The sequence below is a fragment of the Falco biarmicus genome, chromosome 4, assembly GCF_023638135.1.
Source record: "Falco biarmicus isolate bFalBia1 chromosome 4, bFalBia1.pri, whole genome shotgun sequence".
Lineage (NCBI taxonomy): Eukaryota > Metazoa > Chordata > Aves > Falconiformes > Falconidae > Falco > Falco biarmicus.
Genome location: NC_079291.1, coordinates 89,143,359 through 89,165,341, shown reverse-complemented (window position 1 = coordinate 89,165,341; position 21,983 = coordinate 89,143,359). Strand labels below are relative to the sequence as shown.

Here is a 21,983-nt window from a genome sequence, read left to right as displayed (position 1 = left end):
TGCTAGGAGCACATCATGGACCTCCAGAATGACCAAACAGCTGAGGCTGGCAGGGACTTCTGGAGACCCCCCACCAGCCCAGCCCCACTGCTGGGGGCCAGGGCAGCTCGAGCAGGCTGCCCAGGACTGTGTCCAGTCAGGTGCCATGCATCTCCAAGGACAGAGATTTCACAACCCCTCCAGGCAGCCCACTCTAGCATTAGATCATCATTTAAAAACAAAAACCTGATCAAACACAAAAAACCCATGCTTTACTGCAGGTTTAAGCTGAATTTGTATTTCAACTTCCACCCCCTGCCTCTTGTCCTTTTATTAGATACCACTGATGAGCCTGGCTTGATCATCTTCATTCCCCTCCCATCAGGTATTTATGCACACGGCTAAGATCCCCCTCAGCCTTTTCCTCCCCAGCCTGAACAGACCCAGCCCTCCCAGCCTCTCCTCATGTGACAGATGCTGCAGTCCCTCAGTCATCTTCATGGCCCTGCGCTGTACTTGCTCTGGTGTGCCCATGTGTCTCTTGCCCTGGGGAGCCCAGCGCTGGATGCAGCACTCCAGACGCGTCTCATCAGGGCTGAGCAGAGAGGAAGAATCACCATCACCTCCCCTGACCTGCTAGACAAGACCTTAATGCAGCCAGGATGCTGTCTGCCTGCTTTGTCACAAGGGCGCATTGCTGGCTCACCGTCAACCTCCTGTCCACCAGGAGCCCCAGGTCCTCCTCTGCAGAGCTTTTTCCAGCCAGTCAGTCCCCTGCCTGTGCTGCTGCCTGGGGTTGTTCCTTCCCATGAGCAGGACCCGGCACTTCCCTTTGCTGAGCTTGACGAGACTCCTGCTGCCCATCTCTCCATCCCATCCAGGTCCCTCTGAAGAGCAGCACAACCATCTGGCTGTCAACTGCTCTCACGTCAGAGCACACATCAACTTCCTTCAAAGTGTCAGTCAAGTATTTCAGGCAGAGGATTGCTGTAGTGGACACCTTCTTCACCTAGGATACAACTGGACCTTAAGAAAAGTTTTATGATTCCTCTGAAGCAATTTTCTTCTTAAAGTCTTGGTGTTTCCCTGTGCTGCCCTTTCTACTCTATTTCAGGCTTAGTCTAAGAGCTGATAGTTTTCTTTATAACGTAATTCCCAGTTGCTGAGGCCAGGCCACACGTCACTTATCACCAAGTCAGCACAGCACACAGAGCACCACAGCTGACGCAGCTAATGAGGCTGCCTTAAACAATATGATAAATGCATGCGCTGATGAGCCAAGGCACCGCTGCTTTGCCATTTGTGCACCTCCACGAACGATGGGTTGTGAAAGCGTCCCCCACCATCCATCACACAGAAACCTACTCGCTGGGTCCAGAAAAAGCAATTCACACTTCCCTCTCTCATTCACAGAGGAATAATGGGTATAAAAGGAGATTTATGCCACCTTCTAAATCCTTTGCGAAGCAAAGTAATAACACTTCAGTCCATGTAACTATTTGGTTTTACAAAGGGCGTCAACTCAGTTTAGCATGTGGCAGCCCAGTCGTCAACCTGATTTACACAGAGTTAAAGCTGGTTTTGCTTGGATCTGTCGTGTACCTAACCAGCAGAAGTATGGTGGAAATGGGCCTCCAGTGTCATGGCTCCCTTTCAAGAGGGAAGTTTTGCTCAGCCTGGGAAAGACAGAACTGGAGGAAGACACAGTAACAGTCCTCCCCTGCTCGAGGAGCTGCTGTGCAATGGTGGCTGAGCCACTGGTCTCCATAAGCACCAAGGGAAGCACATGAATGTCAGCTTCTTTTCACAAAATAAAACTTACTTTAAATATTGGGAAGGAAAAACAGTCTAATCGGAAACAGTTAACAGACTAACCAGGGAGGATATCAGATTTCCCATCACCGCAGGTTTTTATCAACAGATTAGATGAGCATCTGCCACAGACTTCTGCACTGCCAGGAAGATCTGAAGATACAGGAGCAATACCTTTTTTCTGGGAAATAATACAGTTTAACAAGCCAATGGATAAAATATTAGTTTGAAGGGAGGGGGGCTGAGAAGCCTTTTTGGCTAAGCAGCTGCCACCTCGGAGCCAGGGGACAGCCAAGGCCTTCTCCATCCTCCCCCTGGGGTGCAGGGGCCCCTGGCCAGCCTGCCGGCAGTGCGCCCTCAGCTAACCGAAACAAAATCCCCTTGCAGACGCATGCAAGTAACAGTTATTAGTACAAAAAGGGTACAGCTAATAATATTTTGACGAAATAAACATGAAACTCCTCCCAAGAGTTGTATGCTGCCCCTCAGAAGGAGGGGTTGTCTCGTTCACGTGAACATACAGAGCAGCAGCCAGAGCTCTCAAGGCCATTATCATTTTGATGGCCTTCTGCTTGTTCCCTTTTGGGGAAAAATCACACATAATGGCCTTTAGGGAACTAATTAAGTAAAATATGCTGAAACTGAGGAAGGCAGCAGGCTAGGGACAGATCAAGGGGGAGAGGCAGAATGCATGAAAGAAAACATCTGAGACCATCACCACGTTATTTTTCTAACAACAATGGTAAAGTAATTTTAAGATCAAAATTGAGATTCATACTTTTATCGAAACTTTGAAAATATGGATTATGAATAAAAATACTATCACTTCAGTAAAAGGTTACACATTAATATTTCCCTGAAATAATGGCAGTCTATATGTTATGTGACTATACCTTATTAGGGATTAATTCCAAACTCTTGAATTCAATGAAGAAAATCTCCTTTTATCTTAGGAGCTTTTGACTCAAACTGGTTCTGAAACTGAAGCAAACAAGGCAGGGAAGTTGCCCAACACTGTTTTATTGTCCAAACACCAAAGTAAATTTAGCCATAGATCTCATTAATAATTACAAGCAAATGAACTTTTTTAAAATACATGTGGTTTATCCTAACAATTTCACTGTGTCAGTGGATTTTCTCTCCCCCTCTCCCACCAAAAAAGGTCACCAAATTCCTTTACACACAAATGATGTCCATTAAGTTGCTTCCAGCTAGGATATTTTATTAACTGCTGGATAAAGAACAGCTCTATTATACAGAGCTATAATTATATTTTAAGGAAGAAACAGTCATCATGGAAGTATGATTTTCTATTTGAATTTAAAATTAGCGAACAAAATCAATCCCCCATTCTAATAAGACTGCACAATCTCAGTCTCCTTTTGAGCATCCACGCATTTTGGCCAGCAGTAAGAGGAGATGCACACACAGGCACTCGCTGGCAGGGCTGTGGGGATTCAGCTGAGGCCAACACATGCTGATCGGCTACTGAGGAACAGGACATCAGCCAAAACCTTCACAGCCACCTTACAGCATGACCCACCCTGCCCACAGGACACAGCCACTTTCAGCACACTGCTGCTCCTGTGAGAGACGGAACAGAAAATACAGCATTATTCTACAGCTGCAGTGGCCAGAATTGCTTAGCCCCGATGCATACCAAATGCTCGTGTTACCAGAGGTGAGGCAAGTTCTCCTTTCACGTTGCTCTTCTGCTTCCCCTCTGCATTTCCTCCTCCTGCTCTTAGCTGTCCACTGCACTCAGTGGCATGTCCTTATTTGATCGATACTTATAGAGGACAGAAAAAGAGGCTGGGGGACTGCAGAACATACCCCTGCTGACAGATTGCCAGCAAACTGAACTGAAAACTATGTGTATTTACATTAATCATTTTGTCAAAAAATAGTTTTTCCCCATGGAGCGTCATATCTGCTTTTTTCAGCAATAAGCTACAGCCTGTTAAAAGGAGGGGGGGGAAAAAAATGGCTTGGTCCAGGGTGGTGGAGAATCAAAGGGCTGTTATTTCTATAATGAGTTTCAGTAAATTTCGTACTCGAAATCTGTTAACAGTCCTGCCAGGCACAGGAAATGGGCACTGCTGGTGAATGATGGGGAAACACACGCTAGCTTTGGCATGACAGCTGTTACTAATTCCAGAAAGCCCAGCGCCAAAAGCCACACTGATCCAACAGCCCCGCTGAAGCTGAGTTCGAAGGCAGCCGCCGTTAGGGCTAGCACAGGGCAGCACTGCACACGGGGGCATGGCAGCCGCTCCCGTCCTGCTCTGGCAGCTGCCCTGGGCACGAGCAGCCTCGGTCTGTTTGGGGAACATATGTCACCAAAACTGCCAGTGCGGCCACTTCAAGCCACAGTCTGCTGCTGGCCAGCGCCTCGATGCCCACAGCTTTGGGCAGCTCCATTTTGGATATGCAACCACTAAGGACACACAGAACAGCTCTGCACTACTTAAAAGCAAGCTGTGGAGCACAGAGCGGACTGGGACCACCGTGCCAGGAGAGCAGTTGTGGCACTGCAGGGGGCTGCAGCTGTCGAGCCACCCACCCACCCATGCCACTGCCTGACCTGGACCATGTTACAGTGCGTTTCTCCCACAAAATGATGGCAGGAATGCGTTTTCTCAAACCTTAATTGGCCAAACAGCTGGAGATTATTTTCTTGCACTGACAAGACCCAGGCACCACCCCTTGATGAGGAGGATTTGGGTTCAACCCACTGCAGTGCTACCAAATACCTGATTTGACTCCTCACACCCGATTTCCACAGCTCATGTCAAGAGACCAGCAGGTACCAGGCACCCCGGCAATCTGGTCCATCATCTCAGTCCCTGGAGGTAAAATGGAAGTGTTCTCTCTCACACTCACGTTGCAAGACTAGCTCACCATTATAGAAAATGTTCAGTTACCATGGTGACAGGGAATCAGAAAAAAACCTTAAGATTCATGTAAACACAGGTTGTCATATGCAGATTGCAGTATTCTGTACTTCCAGTTCACACCAATTTATGAACTTTCAGTTATTCATCCAGCCAGCAAAATCTGAGTGATTATTTACAAATACGAAAGTTAAAGTTCATTCCTAGATAAATTGCCAACAAAAATGGGCAATTTATCATATATATTATTGATAGTTACTAATTCACTCACCTCCAGTTATGTGTCAATACCTAGTCATGCTAATTTTAATTCCTTGATTTCGGAAGTAACTCTTCCCCGTTTCCCTCGTGCTGAACTTGTTTACATATGTATGTCTCTGTTTTCTACCCTTTGTGGATAACGCACACAGTAAACAAGGAATAGAGGCTTTTAGTGAATGCTTCTAAAATTCACTATATTCAGCTTTGAAATGGTGGCCGGAGGGTGAAATCAGTACCAGTTCATACTGTCTCAGATCTTTTTTAAGCTGTAACTGAACCATTCATAGAAAAACGAAAATAGTCTGAAATAGCTGCAGTTGTGATGGATTTTAAGTTCCAATGTCCTGACACCAGTCACCCATTTTTTTTGAGCCTTTTCAAAACTGAGTTCCAGGAACGCACACAGACATAGGAGTCTCGCACCCCAGATGCCTGCCTACTTCTCTTGCCTATTTTCCGCGTGAAACCTATCAGGAGACTGCAGCTTCCAAGGAAGAATCTAGTCCTACCTCAGTCACTGAGCAAGCTTCTAGAAGGTTAGGAATCAGCCAGACGCCTTCCCAGGCAGCCAGCAACCCTGTCCCCACCACTGCCGCGGCAGCCAGAGGGCACAGAACGCACACCAGCGTGGTACCTACTGCCAGCCCCTTCCATACAGCTCAGGTTTCCCAGCTCTTGCACAAGCGTGTGCGTGCTCCTTCTAACACCAACAGCTACAACTGCATTTTGTCCCCACTGGAGCACGGCAGAGAGCTCACCCTCCCACCCAGCCGCTCGGTGCCAGACACATGGGGCATCAGCACCCAGCAGGACTGCTCTGCAGCCCCTGCATTAGCACCCTCCCTTGTACCACACAGCAAACACGCCACAAGGTTCCGCGCAGGCTGATGCTGAGGTACCTGGGCACTAATGTTTTATCTCTATGCAGTTTACATAGGATTTTTTACTTTACACATTAATTTTCTCTGTCCTACAAAGAACACGCATGCTAACACAGATACAGGAAGCCATCAGGCGGCTCCAAACAATGCCGGCAGGGGAACCCTTCAATAACTCAGCAGCAGCAATAAAGGCCTCGTATTATTCTGGCAGTGATACCAGGCAGTCCACAACCAGATGGATGTATTTGTAAATAAGGCGGATCAGTTTTGTCAGGTTGTAATTGGTTTTAGAACAAGCAATTCCCACAATGGCAAACAACAATTAAAGAGCACAGAGCTCCCACAGTGTGCAGCGCTGAGCAGGTGTTGAAAAGCAGAGGACAGCAATGGAAGTGCTACCTACAATACACAAATGCTTGCATCCTGAGAGGGACCTAATGATGCCACCTAGGAGAACAGGAAAACCCAGCAGCACTGTCAGGGTGATTCCAGAAGCAAGCAGAGCCTCTTCCACCTCTGAAATGTCTGGTGCCCATTCAAGCTGCAACTGGAGGCACAGTAAACACCTTGGAAGTTCAGAACCTGCAGAGATCAGCTTTCCTTCCACCTTGGCAAGTCATCAGGATGGCAGGCTTACAAGGAAGGAACAGTTAAGCTACTGGGAAACTTGAGAGTCTTCACACAAAGATGCTGTTGGGGACAAGGAGTTCTTCCCAGTGAGCTCTGGACACGTGCAGTCTGGTAAAGACCCACCCAAAAAGCTAAGGAAGAGGTCACTGAAGATTTTTTTTCCTTTCTTTCAAAGGTATATTGCCACCATAAATGACTGCAGGCTCAGTAATTAGTTTGGTGGCCATAAATGTCTTCATTGTCATTGTGAGGTACACCACAGACAAGGACACTGCAGCAAATGCTCACTAGCAATGACGCGAGCAGCCTCCAAGTAAGTTCTTGGGATGCTGATGAGACTACACGCACTGGGAACCAGCAGCATGACAGGGCTTATGCCCAGCTTACACACGGTTGCAGAACTCCTGAGAAGACCTGTGACTGTCCCCATGACCAACCGCCACTCTCTCATGGAGCTTATCATCACTGCTTTATGCAAACTACTGCCAGAGCAGCTGGATTACCTCCACAATGAGAGCTCCGCGGCTGATAAACAAGGGGCCCGTTCCACCACGTTCAAACCAAAGAACCAGTTCTGCTGGTGCGCCTCATCTTTAATACACTGCCTTAAACACTCAGAGCGCTGTCCCTCCTCATGAAACCTCTCAGGTGTCACCCACTCCATGAGAGATGACATCATTAACCCTATTCTCAAGGTGAAGCTGCTTTGGTGCAAAGAAAGCTCACCACTCAAAGCCACAGCACCGGTCCACTCCCAAGCGTGGTGCAGGAGTCAGGAGTGCAGACCTGGGTGCCCAGCACACCCTCCAACATCAAGGAGATATCCCAGGCACATCCATTGCTCCCCACGTTTCCACGGCACCCAGAGGTACGATGGGTTTGGATGCAGTATGATGCACAGTGAGCTGGGCAGGTTACACTGGTTCTAGAGTAAAGAGGGGCATTTGCCACAAGCTGTCGGAGGCCCGGCATCAGGTCTTCTGAGGTGACTGGAGGATGTTTGGGTCTGGAAATGGAAAACGGCAAACAAACGTTCATATCTATCTGCGCAAGAAGTAGTTTCCAAGAAGGGTTCTTGAATTTTTTTTTTTTAATCCCCAATGAAAGTTTAATTCTGAAGAAGTTATTCTCTGGTTTTGTGACCTGCAAAATTATCTCCTCATGCCCAGTGCCTCAGGAGAGGTACGCCATCTGCTATATGTTCCTCTCCCATCTGACACGGACGGATGTCTTCTCACTGCGTCCAAAAAGCACTTCTAAAGCAGTAGGCAGCTACATCAACAGCACAATCCACAAGATGTACAAGAACATGCTGTATGATTAGGAGAGGCAAACAATGTGCATTTCTTTTTCCTCTTCTTTCCACTCATCCTTAGTTCTGAGCTGACCTCTCATGCTGTTGGAATAACAATAACCTGTTTCAAGTATCTCAACCTGCCATCCCACAAGAACAACGACTACATGAGTACTCTTTTTGTTATGGTTTCACTTTCAGGGGCTTATAACACAACATTTTCACTTACAGTATGTTTACTTATTGTTTCTTTAGGGATTTTAGCAAGACTAGGTCAAGAGCATAGAAGTACTGTGCAGGAAAAATTGCTTTTAAAAACATGAATCACTCGGAACACCATCAAGCAAGGATGTTGTAAGAAACAAAAAAAAGCTTTAGAAGAAACTGCTGCCTGCTTCCCAATTCACTTGATACACTCCAAATTAAAACTGGTTCAACACTGCTATTTATTTTTCTTCGGGTTTTGCTACACCTCCTCAGGTTCTTCCTGAACTATCTGAAAAATACAATTACAGTGGAGATCCTGATTTCCAGTTTCATTTATTACAACTGCAGAAGTCCCATTCACTTCAGTAGTAAAAAAGAACAGGGCAATAGAAAGCCACTACAAAACATTTAGTGTATTTAGTGGAAAGTAAAATAAAAAATGGTTAAAAGGAAAATCTGGCAAAATAAAAGGTTAATCTTGCAGAGTTTCTGTATGACTGTTAAGAGTCATTTCAAGGAGCTCCAACTGGGATGTCAGTCTTACAGTCTCCTCTGGGTGCAACACTGAATGTACACAAACCTGCACAGTGCACTTACAAGCCGTCTGCTGCAGAACGAACTGTACAAGAAGTCCGCCTTCTCCACCTCTCTCTGGCTGATGCACATACCCAGCCCTGGCCACAAAACACAGTTCAGTTCCCCTAAGGTGTGAAACGAACTGGTTTCCATCACAGAGTACGGCTGGCTGTCCCAAGTTATCAGTATTTCTGTACAGCACCTACATAACCCATTTTTCTACCCATGACGGACATAATGTCAGATTGCAGCTTGCTCTCTCCTGGAGCTGCAGTACACCTCCAGGATGTGAAGTTCTGCATTACTTGCACCACAGTGCTAAAGATCCATCCGTGCCAGTGCTATAGCCAGAGAAACAACGCATGCTGCCCTGAGGAGCCGACAACCTCACTAAAAAACAGGAAGCGGCAGTTGAGTTGAGTTGGCAAGAGGCAGCCAGGCACCTCAGCAGTGACTTATCACCACAGATCAGCCCAGCAGACTTTTTTTTAGACCTCACAAAACAACCACACTTCAAACAGATAGTTAAAGGAGAATCACGCAGCACACACACTACCCAGTCACTGTGGCAGCACAGAAGACTCATCCAACCGAAGCAAACAGCGGGCACACAGGCAACTTCTAGCCCTCGTGCAAACACCAAGTTCAAGGACCTGGCTGCTCCTAAATGGCAGGGGAGTCAGGAGTGCAGACCTCTTGCCCAAGTCTCCATGCCTCTGCATCACCTCATCAGCCAAACGGGCAGAACATTCCTGCCTGCCCCTGGGAAGTGCTGAGAAAATGAATCATTAATACTCTCAAACATTTTGAAACTATTACATGGGTATTTACAGAAATGCCAATGTTACTTAATCCGGTGGCCTCAGAGTGTTGCTTTGATGCTGCAAGGGAAACTGTAACGTATCCAGCCAATTGTGTAATGCCCTACACTGGGATAGAAATTGTTTTCTGATCTCTCTAGCAATCACATTCCACCCTGAAGCATGATACTTGATTGGGCTGACCTCAGCATGCTTAACTGTACATAATATTGACAGTGAAAGTACTCAGCCCTTTTGAAAATACGCCCATCTCCAAAAAGAAACAATCATTAGGCAACACTGTAAAGCAAAAATACATCGCGATATTCCAGCCATATTTGGTAGGGTGTAGCCCTGTTGAGCACCAATGAGCAAACGACTTCCCAGTAAACAATTAGCACCCTCTTGTACACTGCGTTATTGCTGAAGTACTCACTGTGAGAACCAACAAGGTTCTTACCTCCAGGAAGAGACATACTAAAGGAGAAGCCTCTGCCAGACTTCCTACGACTGCCGGGTTTGGAGGGGTGGATGCAGACAGCTCCCATCACTGCAGTACGAATGGCAAGGTGAAGGATTCACCGTGACTCTTTCCTACCCTTGCAATCTACATTGCATGATCCCTCAATGATGTGCGAAGCACCATACATCGATGCGAGATAGATCGAAGAGGGTTTGTTTCAAACCCACAGCACCACATTTGGCAGTATCAGAGTCATATTTTCAAACAAAACACTATGTTTTGGCCAGAGCAGGACTCTCCCATCCCGTAACAGTCATTGAGGGCATGCTGTCCATCCGGAGGAGTTAGCACATTCTCCCAAATAACAGAGAGGCAAAAACAGCTGCCTACAATAACATTTTTTTTTAGACGGCCCAATACATCTTCATCAACTAACAGCGTACCTCCTTCCAGTGGAGGTCACTGCTGATAAGCGGCCCACAGCATCCTTCCAGAGATGCCGTTGAACAGATACCCTCATCCAGCTCACGAGGTTCGGAGACACAACACCACAACCACCATGGGTCACCATGCTGCAACACCAGCATAAATCCAGAGTAACTAATCAGCTTTTGAGGGCAAACAAGAACAGAAGATGGGGAGTTTAAGAGAAAACTAAATATACTCTCTGGTCTTGGTAGGATTATCTTGCAGACAATATTTCTTCCTTCACTAACTGACCAGCTTAGCACTGTCTTCTGTTACTCTCACACAGCTTTAGTGTATCACTTCCCATTAAGGACACAAAGCAGTTCGCAAAAAGGTCAACAGCACTGTTTCCACCTAGTCCCAAGCTGCAGCCCACTGTTTCACACTGCACTTCTACTCCAGGGTGACATTCCCAAACAGGACTGTCTCCACAAGGTTTCGCTTCCTGATCATCACTGTCTAGCCATGCAACTCCAGTCTTCCAGTTCTCTCGCAGCTTTAATCCTGCTACACTGCCAATACTGTAAAATGACAGCTGGTTGGGGGGTTTTTCCTCTCTAGATCAGGGAAAAGTCTGTATCTTTAAGATTTCAAACACTAACAAGATGTCTTGAATGAAATATCATTTAGGCTCTTCCCAAGTATCAACTAACCTTTTCTCACAAAACAAAAATCGTGAATTCTCTCGAGCATTTGCCAACACAAAAGCTTTAGACTGCCACACCAAAAGTCTCATCTCTAGTTCTTACTCTTTTATGAGTAATCTCAATGATTAAATTACAGCATCCTTCAGAGTTAAACTTCCAAGAATTAAAAAAAAAAAAAAAGGGGGGGGTGGATGGGGATGGGAACATAGACTTCTCAAGAAACAGTTCATTTATAGCGACTGGGTCACTAATGCTAGACAGTAAGTCCCATCTATTGCAACAGGACCTTCTCTGAGCCAGAAACTTTCAACAGCAATATATTTATCAATATAGAAAGTAACTTACTGATCTGGGTATGTCAGCTTTCACCATACACTAAGGTGGAATTCTAGTCACCCTGGGCAAGGAGGAAGAATTTTCATTCCATTGCAAGGATTTTTATTCCCATTAAACCATTATTGATTGATCAGTGCATTTGACAGAAAAAAAAACTACTGTGCACACACACAACGCCAGCAACCTAGAATTATCTAACCGGTGATCTTAGGCTAAGAAATCTGTTCTTGAGATCACCTTCCCTAAATGAGCTGTTCTAAGCAGCGCATCACCTTGGGCACTAACCAGCACAAAAGAGCCTCAGGGCCACAAATTACTGTTCAAACAAACAAAGCTAATCAATGCTACCACATCTGAAAGAAAACCTAACTTTGGGGCTCTTCTGTGGTAAAGGGGAAGCCACTGTTTCATGAGGTCTGTGATGGGGACTTCTGCTGTGGACCTCCAATGTGTGATATTGTTCCACAAGGCTGGACCTCAGAGGTGAGGCTGGTCCAACAGATGGAGAAAGGCAGTGGAAAACCGGGCTCCCTTTTTCCTGAACGGGAATCACTAAAGCCAGACCTCTATCTCCTGATCTCCAGTCATTTACAGGGTTTTGTATCTACCCCCCCCCCTTTTTTTTTTTTTTTTATATTTACTCTTGCAATACAAGCAAGATAAAACACTTGAGTCTCACCTAATCACTACAGTTAGCTTTGCTATCTAGATAATAGCCAAAGCAAGAGCCATATGGGCAAAATCCTCACCCTAGACCTAGAGCTGCAGCCCCGAGCACTCCCACCAGCAGCAGGGCCAGCAGTCACTCACAGAGCTGCATGCCCTCTTCATCTGTTTTACAGACAGGCCACCAAGGCTCACAGGCCAGGAGGGTCACACCTAAAAAAGTCAGGGTTGCTCAGCTGAAGAGCAACCTCCTCTCCTCTCTCATCTGATATAGACACAAGCAGGGAACTGTAGACGATTTAACTCCACAGTCATTCCAACAGAAAATTACTGCTCTTTCTTGCATGCCTGCCACTGCTACAAGACAGAGCAGTATTTTATAGAGCTACTTTGAGGTGCAAGATGCATTAGTGACTGCAATCCCTTGTCACATAGATGACTGTTCCTCCCAAAGGCCTGGGTGAAAAAAAAAGTAAAACCTTCCCACCACCACTTTAAAGCTATTCTCCAACTCCAAAGAAGAGTGATACCCTAATGCAAATTCTTTTCTGAATCTGCTGGACACAGAGGGGCTGCGTATTTTTCCTTAACTCTCCAGCTCCCAGACTCAGCCTGCAGCACCAAATGCCTTCGTGGAGAACCCCCCCACACATGTCAGCTTGGCTTCAGCAGTCAGGAAAGGACATCAGTAAAGCTAGCTGACAGTTTTGTCATTCAGGGAGGCTCACTGCTTTAAGGCAGCTCAACAGCGCAAGATGTGTGTGCAAGAGCACCAACGAGCACAGCCATAGCCTTCTTCCAGCTCCCAGCTCCCTAGGCCCCCCAGTTCCTCCCAGGCCAGGGGCTCCCAAGCTGGGGAACTCACACCAGTACAGACACACCACTCCACAGCCACATCCGAACACAGACTGAGCAACAGCCAAGAGGCACTGCTATTGCTCCCCTCTGAGGAGGCTGCGCCCACAGAGCAAACTCTGGGGACCCACCTTCTAGAAGAGGCTAGGACAGCAGCACCAACTTCCACACCAGAATTACAACACCACACCTTTTGACATATCTTTGTTTTTAAAACAAAGGGGAAGATTTAAAATAAAGAGAATGATTTAACACGAAGGGGATGATTTAAAACCTCTCTCTCCTCACCACGGACAGGATCCTAACAGCTGCCTCCTCATTGATGAGTAATGACAACACTGGGATAAATAACAAGGTTGTACATTCCCCAGCCTGGCATGCAAGGCTTGCTGTGCTGTTGATGGTGCCCTTTTTCACATGAACTCTAAAACCAAGCTGCTGACCGCTCACAGTCATTAAACAATCCCACAGCATTGTGCCAGTGAGAAACATCAGCCCTATCACACTGACTCGCTCCCAGCCCAGGGAAGCACATTACAACTACTTAAACGCCCTCAGTAATTGTGTTTCAATACTCCGCTTCCTCCCCCAAAATTGTGTGTTGTAACATGCTGTTCAGCTGCTGCCCCTTCCCAAGCCACTGCAGCTGTCTTACCAGGGGTAAGAAAAGGGACACCAAAATAAGCCATCTTGGGCCAGTTTTTCAGAGAAAAGCCCATAAATCAGGCACTTGGAGACATGGACAACTTAAAAGTATGTCCAACAACCACAGGCACAGAGCAGGAGCTCTGGGTGAGGACTGGAAGCCCTAAGGAGGTCACCAGTGACAGGTACAAACCACTACCACCACTGTCACTGCGTGGGCTCACGCTGTTCACTTGTTTCTACATCCTCCCTCGCTGCTATGATACATACCAATAAAATACAAAGAGGTGGGGCACACACAACACTATAGTTACCAGTAAGAAATACTCATCTCTTTAAAGAGGAAGGTTTGCTGGCAGCTCAGCAAAAGCCTCCTGGGATTAAATCAACATTCAGGATTAAACAGCCACCCAGGTTGTAAAAAAGGGGAGATTACTTCACGCCAGCTTTACTGGAGAGCGGCACAAGGAACACAACTGCACATGCTGCTGCAGTCCCTCCAGCCCCAAGCCCAACACCAGGCAGTACCTGCTCGAACCACGCTGTCACCTGTCCGAAGTACGAACACCTCAGAAGCTGGTAAACACATTTCAGGAGGCGACTGCTGTTGCTGCTGTGGGTGGTAGCTTGACAAACAGCTACTGAAACAAAGCCAAATTCAGGCAAGAGACAATTAAAGAGCTCAAGGGGGAAGGTTTTCCCCCCTCTTCAATGGGCCAGCAGAAGGGGAGAGTAAATCCTGTGCCTGACAGGTGCTGAAACGCTGCACGCTGAACTTAAAATATTACACCTGGCAGAGGCTTATAAATTTCTGTTAAGCACCTGAAGAGCATTTGGCACTGCACTCTTACAGCCCTTAAAACTCTTCACCTGGAACCAGGACTAGCTACAGGCCATGAATAAGTGTTATAGGAGTTTTTTACCGTTATCAGGAATAAGGGTAGATTGATAAATAATGCCTGCTGCACCCCAGTACCTGCCAGCTATCAGAAAAGAAAACAACCAGGCTTACAGGGATCAAAATACCCCTCTTTTCTACTGGAATCAGCTCTCAGCAGAGGCCTCAGAGTACCGCAGGACCCCAGCTCCTGCACACCATCATACCCCCTTACCCGAGGACAAGCCATGAACTCCAGGCTGGACTCATTGTCTGGTGCTTCTGACCACATGGGAGAGGACCCCCAGGCGCAGGGGTAACGGAGAGGCTGGAGACCTGGGCCATCCCCACCGGAGACAGCACTCGCCATGCACACAAGGCAGAGGAGCTGCTGAGGATGCACAGACCCGCTCGGGGCAGCACGCTCCAGCCACACGCACACCACACGCATGCTCACTCCTGTTCCCCACGCCAGCCCCTGAGTCCAGGGCAGGAGCCCAGGGACACAAAGTCAGCCTCCAAAGCAGAGCAAAGCCCAAAGGAAGCCTCCTCACCATGGCATGCTTCCAAACACAGATGCATTTCATTTATTTAACAATTAGAAGAAAATCACCTTAATGAAAGGAACCTGAACCAAAATCTGACCACAGCCTTCCCATGCGAAGTGCAGGCTCTGCCCCAGGGGCCATCAGCTGCAGGAACAGCCACTGGCTTCCACGCTATATGGATGCTCCCATGTGAACCCAGGGCCTAAGAAGCACAGCTGCTAAATGCAACTTCTGCCCTGTCCTGGGGGTCAGGGCACACTAACAAGCTTTAACCCAAAGCCTCAGCCTCCCCCTTCCCTGGCCACTCGGCAGGAGAAGCCGGACCTCCCGCACCACGGTCCAGCTAGGCGAGTACCCCACAGGCTGCCCAGGGACAAAGCCCAAGCTGGCAGCAGGAGCCAGCAACCTGGACCCAGCAGGAGCGAGTCCTGCAAAAGGTTCATGGCTCGTCCCTTGGCCACTCGCTCTCTTTGCCGGCTTCTCCATCTTCACGAGGAAAGCAACGTTTCCTGCTTATCCTGCCAGAGGCACCTCCACTCTGCTGCATTTGCTTGAACAGCATCAGCTGAGGCCAAAGAGCTGTGTCTTACGAGGAAAAAACATTTTAGTGATGTCAGCTGCGGGTTTTTTGGGGTTTTTTTTGGAAATACCACCCCACATTCTGCTAGAAGGGCAGCACACAGGCTTTCAGGCCCCTGTCCAGCTCCCCATCTAAACAGGGCTGTGGCACCTAGGGAGCCTTTGGGTTTAGTGATGTCTTAACAAGAAACAGCAGCCACAATGCCTTGGCACGCTTCAATCCTACCGTCCACACCAGTGCCACGAGGCCAACCGCCTGGCCCCAGCAAGGCAGCACCCAGCACCGTCCCCGTGCTCCTGCCGCACCAGGCACGGGGAGCAGGTGCTGACAGCGTTGGGCCCACAGCACGGCACCCCAGCACCCACGTACACGCACTTCTGACCAGATACCGCAAGCTGACATTCCTCCTCCTCTCTGACCGCAGAGGGGGCCCAAATCCAAGGACCGTAGGAAGGTCCGTCCCCCCAGCAAGCACACAGAGCTGCCGATGGTCGGTGCGCGCAGGATCCTGCTGACTCAGTTGAGCCATCCCAGCCTCCATCAAAGTGCTCGGGACTTCAGCTTTGCAGGGAACATCTCTTATAGATTCAATTTGTTTCCATTAGAGACCGCCAATTAATCTTTACTCTGAACCACATACACACTTCTCTGCTATTCTCCACACGTGGCCCTCCCAGTCCCCGCACACAGAGGTCTCATGTAAAACCCCTCTGCCAGGACCACGCTGCCAGACCCCACCAAGGAAATACAGTGGGCAAGTGGAAACTGACAACATATAAATCCATACGGGAATCAGCCAGACAAGGATCAATGCTGAGCAGTTATTCTGAAGTCTCACAGCAGAAATGAGATCAGATTCATCAGAATCTGCTCTCTGCTGCAGATGACTCCAAGCTACACCAAGGCATGGCCTGCAGGTCGCGCTTCCCTACATTTTATTAAGCAAGACAATCAAGCCAACAGAAATTTTACATCTGTTTCTGTGATTAATATTTAGCAGTTTCCTACCAGCCCACCCAAAGGGGCGGAACTTTCTTCTCTTTTGCACAGAACAATTTCATTAAATGGGCTGTCAAGTTTCAAGCCTCAATGCCTCCTCCAAGTGGGAACCAAGCTTCCCTTCTAAGCATGTATAATCCCAGAAATAAATTTGGTCTGGGAATTTTCCCAAAATTTTCTGAGCAAGGTGGAAAGAGAGCAATCGGTAGGAAATGAGAATAGACATAAAAGAAGGGATGCAGCTACTGCAATAGAAAAAGTAAAATGAAGCTAACAAGCAATGATAAATTAATGTAAGCTGCTGTTTTATGGAAGTGGGAAAGCACACAGTGGTCTTCTTTGGCCCCGGGTTTGCAAGCCTTTTTCATGTTTTTGTATGCTAAATCTGTCAAAATTCTAGTTGTATTACCAATTTACACAGCAACTAAGAGTCCTAGAAATGCAAGAATCATCCCTTCACCACTATGCAGCCAGACGCACCATTTAAAGACTACCATCTTTAGGATCACAAGGGATGCTTTTCACTTGCCAGCCACATGACAGAAGAAGATGCTATTGACTCACAGCAGCCTTCCTGCCAACAATAACCACAGAGATCTACAATGACCTGAATTTTGCCAGGGTTAAAGAAAAGCTTCAGGAAGCAATATGAAATTACACAGTCAATCAACACTATGCCCAATTTTCTGCAAGATTTACAATGCTGTACCACAGACGGTTGCATCCACGTAATTAAAAATGGTTAGTTTTGCTGCATTGAAGCAACAAATCACGCGTTTGCCAGTAATGGAAAAGGCGTTTATTTATCTTTCTGGACAAACAGACCAATTAAAACTGTACGTCTGAAAACACTCACTTTAAATTGTGCATCTAAGATTCTACTGCATTGTGTATTCCGCCAGTAGCTTTAATGTGGCAGTTGTAAACATGCAGCCATCTCTTTATTGGCATTTATTTTTAATGCAATCATTCCTGCCTGCAAACCTAAGCAAGACAAATCAGAAAAATCAGCCTCCTAAAAAGTATCCTCAGTATCTTCTTTCTGGTACCGTCAAACAAGCATCTGCTACCAGTCCTGGGGCCAGCACTCTCCCCTCCTGACACTGAAGGACACAGATCAGCAGCAGGAGGAAAGGATGGACCCACGGCAGAAGGACTGACAGGAGAGACCACAGCGTGGGAAGGCACCCGCCAGCAGGTTTCCAGGAGAGGTGAAAGAGAGAGGTCCCCACACATGGGCAGACGGCAAACGCTGCGGAGCGCCACAAGGACAGCCAGCCTGCAGCAGCCACAGGCAGCAACGGCGAGGCACTTCCACCCCTAAAAATGGAGCGGCACCGACCCAAAGCCTCGGGCACCCTGCATGGCTACCAACGCTGCGTAACCATGCCCCAGCCATCAGCCCCCAGCCCTCCCTGCAGCATCCCGCAGGAGCATGCTGCAGACGCACCCGCGCAGAGCTGCGCACACGCAGGCACACACCCTGCACACACCCCCTATCTTTTCAAAGCATTTTCAGAACGACTCCTTCCCACTGTGAGGAAAGCAGACACAATCCTCCAGGGAGGGAACGAAGATAGAGAGTCATTATGGCTGATAAATCACCCCTGTGCACAAAGATTATTCACCAGTTAAACTCTACTTACGCCAATCATGCTCCCCGCACAAAGCACGGACTCATCGATTTTTCTAAGCGAGGCTGCTGCACCCCGGAGCACAGGAGGTCGGGGCAAGGCTCAGCTCCTGCAAGGCAGTTACTGACAGGCTGTCCCCACACCATTCGGGGACTTTGCTCGACTTCCCAACAGCCTGGGCAAAGAGGGCTTTCAGCAGAATTTTCCTAAAAATCAGTCTAAGCAACATGATTTTTTATTTTTTTTTTCCCCCAACATGTTATACCCAGCTCTCTGTCAGGCTCCTCTAGTAATACTTGGGCAACCAAGGCGTTCTGTACGGCCCTGCGAGAGAGCCCCCGCGCCGGCTTACACACTTCCAGGCAGATCACGCTGGCCAGCACACTGACCAATTCTAACCACCTCCAAGATCTATCTTTTAAAGGCATTTTAAACACACCTCTACTGTCACTCACTGTCACTTCCACCCATGCCAATCTATTCCTGGAGTTCGCATGCCGTTTCCCACCTCTCCACTGCTGTTTTCTTGACCACGCCATAGGGACCACCACTGTGCCATGTCCAGATTTCAGCCCCATCCTCCACAGTCAGGCATCACTTCTTCAAGTTCTCAGATTTTACCATCAGCTCTTCCATACCAACATGTTGTTTGTCAGTCTCCCTTGCTGCCACTCCCTCCTTCCTTTCTCCCCATTTCTTCTCCATTTTAGTCCTTCTCTGGAGATTTGGGTCTCTGTCTTCACCAGGGTAGCAGTGGTTTAGATAAGAATAGAATAATGACTAAATCCCTGAAGGAAATAAACAGGGTATCTGAGATAATGAGGTGGCCTACATGAAATCCCTAGGTCAAGCCAAGAGAGATGAGGCCTTGCAGAAGCGGAGCTAAGTGGAGGTGGGTGTTCATGCCCGCTGCTGTCACAGCCTCAGAGGAAGGTTTAAATGGTGACAAAACCCTCCCCCATGGCAGGTTTTGCTGACACTGACAACACAGATCTGTTGCGTTTGCACACGCAGCACACAACTGATCAAAGAAAAAGTCCTGCTCCCTCCGCAGAGCATCCTCGGCAGCTGGTCCTCCTCAGGTCCCTACTAACACAGTGACCAACCACTGACTTTTCAATAAACCCTTCTGCCAAGGCACATTTTCTTCCAGCGCTCCTATGCAATAATGAAGCACAGGCTACCACGGAAATGAACATGAAATCCTTCCACACCAATTCCTCTAGAGCCAGATGTTAATCCTCCTCCAACAGTTTAGCAACGTGGGAAGGTCAGAGCCACCCTGGTCCCTGCAGGGAGGTGACAGCAAGGGTGACAGCTGTCAGGACACAGCCACAAGCACCAGAGCCCCTTCAGCGGCACCTCAGCAGGGGCACCCCGAGACCACCTTGGTTGTGTGACAGACTCAAAATCTCAGGGATGGAGTTGCCACCACCTCAAAGGCAGCCGGGCAGGCAGCACACGCAGACTCTGGGGTCCAGCTCTGTCCGCCTCGCTCCAGCTTCAGGTGCAGTTAAATCCTGACCACATCCAAATTAACTTTTATTGGGATGAAAATACAGAGAGAGTACCCTAAATCAGACAATGGACATTTCTGCAGGTATAATAAGGCAAAAAATAGTATCAAGGAAATTATCACCAGCCCATCAGCAAACTGTCCTCATTACAGCTGACAAAAAATGTGACCCAAAACGCGATTGCTGCGGTGCAATAAAACACCCTTACACACAACGCCAGCATTAACTGTCTAACATATGGAAACCATGAGGCTACAGAAGTCAGGCCAAGAATGATCGCGGCAAATGAGTATTCGAGTTACAAACAACAAGAAAAAATATAGATAAGTCTGCAGCGAAGCTTTTGGAACAGATCAGACCCAACCCTGCCTCCAGCTACCCCTCCGCAGCCCCAAGCCTCCAAGAAGCAGGAACCACTGGGCCAAGGACACCTTTGAGAAAAACCCGGAAACGTGGGGCAGTCTCTCTGAAATCCCCTCCTGTAAAGTAGAACAATACCACAGGCTAAAAGAATATTTCATCTGCTTAACTGCAGGGTGCAATAACATCAATTTGCCCAAATTACACACAAGCAGAAAGGTAATTGGCACTGAGCAGAGCATGTTGTGACTGTTACATCACTCTTCAAAGCCAACAACAAAAGACTGAAATGCAAGAAAGTAAACAGCGGCATGAAACCAACAGACAGCCCCTTCCCCAAAATCCTTCTGTCTGGCATTGCACTGCCGCATTTAAGCGGCTACTCCTCTCAAAGCGGTGTATGTGCAGATAAGGCACCACTCAGCTGAGCTCAAGATCCAAAGCACTGAGTGACCTCTAGAGAAAGGAGGATAGCTGTCCAGTTTGCACATTCACAGGTTAATTTTCAGAAAAGGTATTTTTTACCTTTAATGAACTCTGCCTTAACCAGAGACTTAGACATAACAAAACAGTGAACGCACACCTATATAAAACCACCAACCAAAAGCAGATGAGAGCCAATTTTATATAACAGCAGGGGGACTCGAAGGGAGCAGCTTAACGAAGTGCGCATTTCACCTCCTCTAGCTGCCCGTGGTAACAGGAATTATCAGCAACTAACAGAATTGGGAACTGCTGCAAAGGCGAGTCGATTTACAAACCGAAGTTCCAACGGTACCAGTGGATGCAGCTGGCTACCGAGACCAGAACCCGCTCCCCCGCCAGAGGCGGCCGGGCGGGCCGGGTTTGCCGGGAGGGCCGCACACCCCCCGCCGCGCTCAGCCCCCACGGGCTGCGGGCAGCTCCGCAGGGCACGGACTTTTCACTAGTAAGTCTAACTGCCACAAAAATTAATTCGGAGGCTGATATTTGATGCTCCGTGGTCTCCACCGACACAACCTTTAATTATATTCCTCCCTACCACGCAGACGCCAGGCGCTCCCCTCGGAGGTCTCACCCTGCGCTGCGGGCGCAGCAGGACGCTGCCCTGCGGCGCGGCCCGGCCCAGGCCTTGCACCCGGGCTGCGGGATCAACGCGCTCCGGGCCGACCCGCCCGCAGCTGCCGGCGGGCGCACGGAAACAAAACACAGGCACCCCCGGCGCCGCCGCCCGCCCCGCGCCCAGCCGCCCCCGCCGCCCTCGGCGGGGAGCCCGGCCGTGCCGTAACCGCCCGCGGCGGGCGCTCCGCGGGACAGCGGCCCCGACCCCCGCCCCGGCCCCCGCCCCGCACACAAAGGCGGGCACGGCAGCCGTGCCCGCCGCCCGCCCCGCAATGCAGCGGCCCCGCTCCGCACCTTTGACTTGCGCCTCGTAGTCGGCGATGATCTCTTTGTCCTTCTTGAACTTGCCCTGCGATGACATCTTGCGGGAGGGCGCGGGTCCGCCGCGACACCGGCCCCGCCGCGCTCTGCCACGCCGCCGCCTCACCCGGCCGCGGCCCCGCCGCCGCCCGCGGCTGCCTTCATTGGCGGCGCCGGGGACACCGGGGCCCCGGCGGGAGCCGCAGCGCCGCCGGTCTCAGGAGCCGCGCCGCGCCGCGCCGAGCCGAGCCCAGCCGAGCCGCGCCGCTGCCCGCCGCCAGCCGAACCAGGGCCCTGGCGCCGCTGCCGCGCTCAGGTTGCGCGCGGGGCGGGGCGGGGCCGCCGTGAGGGGCGGAGCGGGGCGGACGGGCCCGCGCCCCTTCCCCGCCCCTGGCGGGCCCCGGGCCCGGGACACGGGGGGGCGGCCCCGCAAGTATCCCGGCCCGTGGAGCGAGGGGACGCCGAGAGCCCCGCCGAGGGACGGAAGGGCTCCGCCCCGCCCGGCCCTCTGACCCGTCTCTTTGCTCGGCTCGGCCGGGTTCGGCGCGGCTCGTGCCCGCCGCTGTGCAGGTGGGAGCTGCTCTGGCGCAGGCGCCGCCGCTGCTCCCCGGGGCCAGTGTCAGCGCCCCGGGCGTGCCGGGCCCCGGCAGCGG

General features: G+C 49.4%; 1 protein-coding gene across 4 annotated transcripts in view; it reads right to left on the bottom strand.

Moving 5' to 3' along the window:
- Positions 1 to 21,692, bottom strand: part of SRGAP3 (SLIT-ROBO Rho GTPase activating protein 3) — a 126,800-nt gene extending 105,108 nt beyond the window's left edge. The window contains exon 1 of one of the 4 annotated variants that reach the window (XM_056336092.1): positions 21,325 to 21,692. In XM_056336092.1, coding sequence (XP_056192067.1) covers positions 21,325 to 21,391 — 67 coding nt within the window. In that variant the 5' untranslated portion in view covers positions 21,392 to 21,692. The remainder of the gene's footprint in view (positions 1 to 21,324) is intronic. The other 3 variants (XM_056336089.1, XM_056336088.1, XM_056336090.1) reach the window with 3 other exon arrangements.
- Positions 21,693 to 21,983: the final 291 nt, after the last annotated feature.